The 9,032-nt window shown below is 32.8% G+C and overlaps 1 protein-coding gene across 1 annotated transcript; it reads right to left on the bottom strand.

Moving 5' to 3' along the window:
* Positions 1 to 3,858: 3,858 nt before the first annotated feature.
* Cabs1 (calcium binding protein, spermatid associated 1) lies at positions 3,859 to 5,961 on the bottom strand. The gene has a single exon (XM_015505292.2). It carries the CDS (start codon positions 5,311 to 5,313, stop codon positions 4,141 to 4,143), a length of 1,173 nt encoding a protein of 390 aa, XP_015360778.1. The 5' UTR covers positions 5,314 to 5,961; the 3' UTR covers positions 3,859 to 4,140.
* Positions 5,962 to 9,032: the final 3,071 nt, after the last annotated feature.

Raw genomic sequence — 9,032 nt, 5'->3', positions numbered from 1 at the left:
CTACAAGTGGATTATAGGCAGAGGGAAAACATGTAGGTACCTGTGTGCCTAAGGAGATGGATGTTATCATGAAGATGGTAGGGAGTGAGTAAAAGGAATTAAAGGAGAGACCAATGCTGAAGGGCATAAGTAATCTGCGTGGTACAAGACCAAGGTGAGTTGAGCAGCAACAAGACTTGGAGGATTAAACAAGGGTTGGCAGTGGGAATGGAGAAAACCTGGTTGTGATAAGGGATGCAAGGAATCATCATTCCACATTTCACACAAAGCATTGTGACTTTGAATTTGAATTTTGGGGTGAAGCCGATGTGAGGAGCAGAGGTTTGCTGATTGGTAGCTTGTTTATCTTGGGCAAGTGATCTTTTTGTTTCATTTTGGTCATTTGTAAAATATGACTGCTTAAAATGCCCATCCACTATATACGCTTATCTCCTTTCTAGGGTCATCACTGGTCAGAATACTTGAGAATAAAGTTTCTGTTTCATATCTATTATTTAAGTTCATATTTTAGTTGTTTCTCCTGGCTCCCCTATTCCTTGTCAAAAATTGTATAATCAACACCTACCATCTTAATGATATTTAATCAAATTTCAGGGTAAGAAGCCTCTCTACTTTGTAGTTATATCATTTAAAATTGATTATTAGTCACCCCTTTGAAAAAAAATATAATGTTCTCTCCTTTCTGACTTTCTAATTGTTTAACTGTTCATTTAATACTTCAGGACATTATCTGCACCACTCAAAGGGAACTACACCAAGCTATTTTTCTAAACAAAGTTCCTGAAAGGGAATGATTGCAGTTTATAAAACAACAAACCTTTTTAACTTGCCAGCACACTCAGTATTGAGATCCTTTTGAAGATAAAATTATTAAAACCTTTAATAGCTTTCAAATGGATAAGATGCAGGACATTTAACAAGCACCATGTGATTAATCTTTTGCCTACCTTTCCAGCTTCATCTTGATTCATTTCTAGCTGATGACATAGCTATTCATTTCCTTGAAAAACTCGAGGAATTTCTAGCTTCAGGGATTTGAACATGTTGTTTCTTCAATTATCTACATTTTTCAGTCTTTTCACCTAAATCTTACCTCATTGGCCTTAAATTTGTTTGAGATGTGGAACTATAAATTCTTATTATTTTCCTTTGTAATACTTATCAGAACCTATAGCTCGACATTTCTTCCCATATGGTTATTTCATTAATATTTGTCTTTTTCAGTAGATTAATTTTCACAAAGACAGGGGCCATGTCATTTGAGATTTTCAAATGCTTAGAAGACAATGTGTTTTATTAATGAAAAAATGAATAAAATAATGTTTGAAGCATAAAACATTAAAAAAATGGTAGCTAACATTTTTATTAGGTGTAAGAAGTAAGAGAATAAAAGATATGGGCTGGCGTCAGAGTTTTTTGGTTGACAGTATAGACATTTACCCTCCCATCTGTATGTCTTATCTTCTGGATAGAAAATGCATAAAAACACAGAGAATGAAACAAAATCATGTATAGTCTTTCCTTCATAAAACCAAACATTAAGATATATATTTTTATGATACTATTATATATTATATTATCTATAAGATATATAAATAAATATATGTAGATATTATATGTAATCATCCTAGGCAACATTCTCTGTAACTATATATGTGTACTACATACATACCATATATGAATTTTGTTGAGTTGTATGAACATTTCCTCCATTTGAATATTCTATTAGAAATAGTTTAAAAGATGCATACTATGGCTTCATGTGGATAGACAAACATGTAATCAATTCCAAGTTACTGGGAGTATAAATTGTTTTCATTATTTTTCCCCATATAAAATCACATTCTTTTTTTTAATGTTTTTTTAGTTGTCAATAGATGTTTATTTTATTTATTTATATATAGTGCTGAGAATCAAACCCAGGGCCTCACATGTGCTAGGCAAGTGCTCCACCACTGAGCCACAACCCAGCCCTAAAATCTTGATTATGTTTTTGCCAACATCATTGTATTAAATCTGAAACCCAATATAGTGCTTAAGAGTGCTTGGACTCAGGAGGAAAGCCCTCTGGGTTTGAAGCCTTCTCTGCTACATACTAACTATAACACTTGAGGAATCCCAAACGTTTTTTCTGACTTATAGTTTCTTTTTCATTAATGGATTTAATAATTTCTCTGCTAAAGTAATCATAAATATCAAGTGTTATTCTAAACATAAATGCAGTGGTGCCTGACCTGTAATAAGAGCTCAATTACTGTTGATTGTTTCACTATCACTGATTTTTAGGAAAATTCTTAAGAAGTAAAATACGTAAAATAGCTAAGACAAAAAATTAAATATTTAAAATATTCGTTACACATATATTCTAGCCTTATAGAAAGGTTGGAGAAATTTGGAAGAAGGTTGGAAAATTAGTCAATAATGAGTATTTAAAATGATCATTATCAATTGTTGAATGGCTAAAATAGTATACAATATTTTTTGTTTTTACTTTTTGAATATAACCATTGAATATTTTTCATATGTTTAGTGACAATTTATGTTCCATGAATTATCTGCTTATTTTTACTGGCTATTTAAAATGCTTTCCCTGTAGCAACATTTATAGAATAAGAATAGAAATCTTCTCATAATTCAAAAATTTCCCCTGTTATTTGCTTTTTTATTCTATATTAGTTTTTTTTTTTTGGTGTTCAATCTATTGATGTTTTCCTGCCTTTTCTTATATATTTACATGGTTTTCTCAGTCCCACTTGGATAGATACACAGATATGTTTCCTTCTATGTTTTGAAATATTTTTTTTCACATTAAAGCATATAATCTATGAAGAATTTGTTTTAGAGTATTGGGTTAAAAAGCATTTCCACTTCATTTTCCCAAAATATTAGATTGTTTGAGCAAGACTAACTATAATATCCCATGATTTTAAAGTTTACAATATCATGTAATAAACATTTGTATTATGATATATTTCTGAGTTTTAACAAACTACCATAATTATTTTAATCTATAATCTACCTAGTGGTTCAAATCCCTATACTGCCCCTTCTATATATAATGTTTACTATTCACTCAGTGTTTTGATCTTGTTTTTATTTTTCTCTCTTAATACTATAAAATTATGAACCTGTATAAAATAATTCTATTTCTGATGCCTACTGCTAAGATATTTTCTAAATGAACAATATTTCATTTTCCCTATACCTCTAGTAATTTGAGTTCTGTACAAGAATATCAAAAACACTTGGACACAATAAATCAGTTGCTGTCAGAAAGGTTTATTGAAGAAAAATTATCAAAGTAAAAACAGACCCGTTTAGAAAGTCTGTGTTAAAAAACAATGAAGATATATGTCCTTGAATTACTAATCAAGAGCATAAGAAGAGGGCGAAATTCAATGTTTAAGACCTGAAAGAAATTGACAAAAATTCAGGATACACATTTTAACAGGAAGAAAATTAAATTGATTCATATATTAATACACAGTATTTTGGATAAATGAACATATTTGCAAAATATTTTGTTTTAGTTTACATACAATATAAGTCAAGAACCCTATCTTATTTTTTAATCTTACATGTAGGTATTAATCAATTACTGAATAGCATTAATTGTTATATCAGTGAAGGTTGAAAATATATTTTTAATAGAAGAGAATTATTGGTGGGTTACTAATGAAGAAAAATGTTTAGAATATGCACTTCAGAAGATTTTTAAGAACATTTTTAATACTACAGTAATTTTTGAGTTATTAATTTGATTATCTTCATATTCTAAAATGTAACATTAGGGATTAATTAAAATGGCATGGATCATTAATTTTAGCAGGAAGAGAATTCCTTTCTTGCTTTCTTCATACCTAGAGGGCTAGTATAGTACATTTTTTATTGAGATAAATAACTGTTAGATAACTCAAACTTCAAAGTTTGTAATACTAGTTTACTGCCATTTCTTTAAATTTCCATAAATATACTGTGCTATGTGACTATTCATAAGCCTTGCATTTTCTAACCCTAATACTTGCCTGAAATGCCCACATTCTTTCATTTAAGATTTTTGCTTGTTGAAAAAACTTCTGAGATGTTAAGACTAGTTGTCTAGATTATTGCACAATCTACATGGCATCCCTTTTGCTATTTTTAAATCATGAACTCATCTGGATCTTCTTTTAGTAGTTTAAAGACACCCGTTTCATCTGCAGAAGTGTCTTCTTTTTGTTGGTCTGTGGTATCTAGTTCAGGGGTAATTCCAGAAAGTGACTCAGTGACCTTGACAGATTCCACTGTATTATTTTCAGGTGTATCTTCTGTTTTGTTAGTAGCTGGTTCTCCCAAAAAGCTCATAGCAGCTGATGCAGGCACAATGAAGTCATATCTGGATTCAACAGCAGTAAGCAAAACAGAATGGGTCTCTGCTTCATTTGCCATGCCTCTCTCTATCCAAACATTGACTTCATCAGTAGACTCTTCATCATCAGTTAGATTATCTTCTGGGTTGTCTTTGTCTTTTTCAGCAGAGGCAGTAAGTTCAAACACTGTAATAAACTTTTCTTCATCAGAGTCAGTGACTTTAGTAATAGAACTGGGGTCATCCTCTGAAGCAGTTAGGTCAATTTCAGTTATGTTCTCTTCTGTAAGGTCAGTTATGTCTGGAATGGTGGTGAAGTTTTTTTCAGTAGATGGAGAGATTTCAGCTTCAGGAATAGAGGAATCAGTAACTGGGACAGCCCCAACAGAAGGAACCTTGGATTTGATTGAGGAATTAGTCTTGCTAACTTTGATTTCAGGGGTATCAGTAACCCTGGCAGTGCTGTCCTGTAGTGTGCCAGAGACTTCGGCAATCATGGAGATATCTTCACCTTCCTCATTAATGGTAGCCAAGACGATATCTTCTTTTGCCTTGCTGGCGGAAAAATCTATTAAAGAGACTGTAGCGACTGGGGATGAAACATTTCCAATTTTCACTGGAATGAAGTTTTCAGTAATAGAATCCTTAGCTATGGAGTGTGTAGTGCCAGTCAGAGTAGTAACTTCTTTTTCCAGATGAGTTGTTGACTTAGTCTGGGTCTCAATATCATCTTCTGATATGAATCCTTCCTTAGTAGACATAAGTTTGTTGACTGTAGTTGTTGAAAAATCACTTTCTAGTGTATAGTCATTTACTGAAGTTATGTGGTCTCCTTCTGAAGTAATAGTTGTTTCTGATCTAGGAATAGTGTTGTCAGCCCCAAAGAAAATGGTTGCTTCAGGTGATATTTTACTGCTTTCTGTTGGAGGATGAGAATAAATTTTAGGCAAACCATCCTCAGCCATGGGGTGAAGTGGCACTGTGCACTCTCACAGGTCTTTCTTCTGGGCTTAGTGGCATCCCTGGCCAGGAGAGTGGTGATTGAAGTGTTGGTCATTATGGTGATTGTTGCATCAACCACAGGGACAATGGCACTGCCTTACCTTGGAGGTGTTTCTTTGCTGTGATTGGACATCCACTTTTAAGAGTATTGATGTTAAATGAAAAGAATGTTGCCTTCTCTGATTAAAAAATCAAAATTTATACCAAATATTTCAATTTCAGGGAACTGAGGATATATCATTCTTTTTATAAGGGATATGGCTTCTGATAGTTAGTGTCATTTGAAAAGATGTAGCCAAGTGCTTTGTGGGTTTAGAGTCAGTAGGGGAAACTCTCAAAATCATAAATTATCAGCATCAGCTTAAAGTCACCTCTCTTTCAAGTAAGTAGGAGTGTCTTTCTGAGGTAAAGTCATCTTCCCGTGAGATTCTTGGTATTTAAGTGCAAAATAAAATAAAATAAATGGCAGTTTTGACAGTGTAGCTGCAGAAGGTAATTAGTTAGCAGAGATTTCAATACCTATTTCAGTAGGAATAATGAAAAATAAGGTGTGGGCCCATTTGGATCTTTTCTGTCTTCTTGACTTAATGTAATGATGAAAGTGTCAAGTTTTGTAGGTTTAATTTTCCTGGAGGGAGTATTATTTCAACCTCATTTTTGATAGGGTTGGTATTATGTCTCAAAATTTACTCAGCATCAAGAATTAGGGTTTGAAATAACTATTTGATTTAAGACGTATATTCTCAAATTTCACAGGGAGTGTTTTTTATAATGATGTTAATCATGTCAGACATCATCATTTATTATCAACCTTAAAATTTAGCTACTTAGATGAAAGGAGAGTGAAATCTAATGTCAACACTTTAAAATGAGACTTTTCCCAGTTCTGTTAGAAGAAATGGAATTTTCAGACACATAACTAAATACGAGAAAGTCAGTAGCATCAGCCAGGGTAGTAGTTTCTGTCTCAAGGTCAAATGCATGTTTTTATTACATATGGACTCATTCTTAAAACTTACATCTTCATCTCTGGCTGGATAGCCTGAGCTAGATATATTCTCATTCTAAAAATGTCAGAATAGGTTTTAAGATGGACATTTGTCATTTTAAAGACAATGCGTAGCTTCTTGGGAAATGTTTTTGCTTCAAGGGATATCACTGTTAAGGTTTCCAATATCTTTATTGATATAGGAAATGCTGTCAGCATCAGGGACAAGGAAGGAAGTCTCAAGTTAGTAATCAGCACAGGTTCTTTGTTTTTAAATTGAAATACTGTCAGTTCCAGGGGCAGTAGAGGAAGTTCCAAGGTTAAATCATTCTCTGAACTGGATAATTTAGTCGGGGGATTTTTTAACTTCTGTTTTAAAATTTTTTCCCGCCATCTAATATTTGTGAATCTTAATTCAGGATTAAGACATGCTGTACACAGCTCTGATGGCCCCCCTTTTGGAAACATTTCTTTGTGCACAGAAAGGAAAAAAAGATGAAAATATAAGCTGCCTAACCACTGCAAGTTACGTTTTTAGGACTCCATATTTGTTATACTGAATAGACTTGGAATTGTGAACAAAATATTCGCTTTTATGAGGCTTTAGGTTCTAGTTAGCTATGCCAGATAAAATGATTATATATTATCTTTATTGGTACTAATTTGTCAAATAGTCTTTCGTTTCAGGGATTAATTTTGTAGTCATGCTAATTCTGCTATTACTAGTATCACTATGAGTTGAAATCACATTGATTGCAGCACATTATTTCTCTTCTAGGGGAATGTTTTTATCATTATCTGTGTTTTCTAAACCATTGACCTTAAAAAGGACATTTCAGATTGAATATATGTCATCCAAATATAAGAAATATATATGATATGAACACATACCAGTGTAACTCCACATCATGCACAACTATAAGAATGGGAAGTTATACTCCATGTATCTATGATATGTCAAAAATACATTCTACTGTCATGTATAACTAAAAAGAACAACAAAATCAAAAGAAGTATATATGAAAATACTGGTTGGTCTCCAGGAATTTAGCAGTCACTCTTAGGTTGAAACTGGAATCATCAGCTTCAGGGAATATAGTACACTCTTTTTTTGACCAATATATCATTGCCCTCAAAGGTATTATCTGAATGAAGGACAGGGAATAAGATTACATAGGTGAGTTTTATTTTGTTGGAGGATAGGCTTAGTCGGTTTTTGGAGTATCTATCACAATAATTGGCAAATTTTGTCCTTTCTCTGGCAAGTATTAAAATAGTATCTATTGACATATCTTTTTAGTGTATATTTCTTTCTTATTTTGGCTGCTGTAGCAAAAGCTTGCTTGGTCATCAGCTACCTCACTTGCTCTATATTTTGAGGTGTTTGGCTATGTGGTTATGTCTTCATTTAAGTACTAACTTTTTTAGGTTCATGGTAAAAACTTTTTTTCTCTCTTTTATGTGAAAAAGTGGAATCCATTAGCAAAAATGGACAATTTCTCAATAACTATTGAAAATCATTTCTTAATATATTTACACATAAAGGCACATTTTGTTTTTCAGGGATACTTGACTAGGAAAAGCATCTTTAGAAATAGACTTTGAAAATGCCAAAGGCAAAGTGATGCCCACCATTGAGTCTTTCTCTGTAAATATCTTGAGATTCATCAGAAGAAAGATCACGTGTAATTTTAAAAGAATCAACTGTTAGACAAGAGGTAATACCTATGGACTAGAATTCCTGTTTTAGAAAGAACTTATATATCTTCAGATTTTGTAAATTGATTGGAGAAATAGAGTATTAACTTTAATTGAGGAGGTTAGTCATGTAGAGTCACTGAGGAAGTTTCTTGTTCAATATCTTCAACCACGAAATAATTCTCATCTTCAGAAACAGTGAAGACAGTGAAAGGAGCAATCACATTTTGAGAATTGCTCATGTCAACATTCATATTTTTGACTTCTTTCCCTCCAGTGATTTGAATGTTGGGTGTATGACTAAGGAAATTATAATCAAAGGATGTGCTGTCCAGTGGGGTCACTATTTCTTTGTTTCCAAGGAAGATGGTATTTACAGCAGGGTTAGTAATGACCCTCATATCTGCTTTGTCATTTGTAGATTCCTTGGAAATATCCTTTGGCTTTATTTTGTTTGCCTGTAACTGAGGAATATGAGCACTAAAAAAAGTGTTTTCTTCAACCTTCTTGTTTGTTTGTTGTACAGTAGAAATTTCTTGAAACCTAGGTAATATTTTTTCTATCACAATAGGTTCATGAATAATGTTCCTACTTTCCAAAGCTTGAAATTCTGAATTTGGTATTCCGAGATTAGCCATATTAAACTCCAAATGAGAATTTTCTCCCATCAGGGAAATGATCTCTGGATAAGATGAAGATATCTCACTAGCAGGAATAATAATTACTTCTGTGAACAAATTTAAATCCCTAGCCAAAGTGTTGGTTTTGTGAGGAACAGATGTAGCTGGGAGAGAATCCTTAGGTGTGGAAAAGCTTGAATACATGGCTTTGGAGACACTGTTATAATCTTTATTGACCAATTTATCATCAGCAATGAGATTTTTACTTACAAGATAAGGATTTAGGTCAGTGTCTTGTAGAGGGTTTGTTTCCATCTTGATAACTTTATCATTTCTTAATATATTTATATCTGTGAGGTGATTTGCTTCAAATTCA

This window comes from Marmota marmota, unplaced genomic scaffold, assembly GCF_001458135.2.
Source record: "Marmota marmota marmota unplaced genomic scaffold, marMar, whole genome shotgun sequence".
NCBI lineage: Eukaryota > Metazoa > Chordata > Mammalia > Rodentia > Sciuridae > Marmota > Marmota marmota.
The sequence above is the reverse complement of the archived record's forward strand: the minus strand, read 5'-3'. Positions and strand labels throughout refer to the sequence as shown.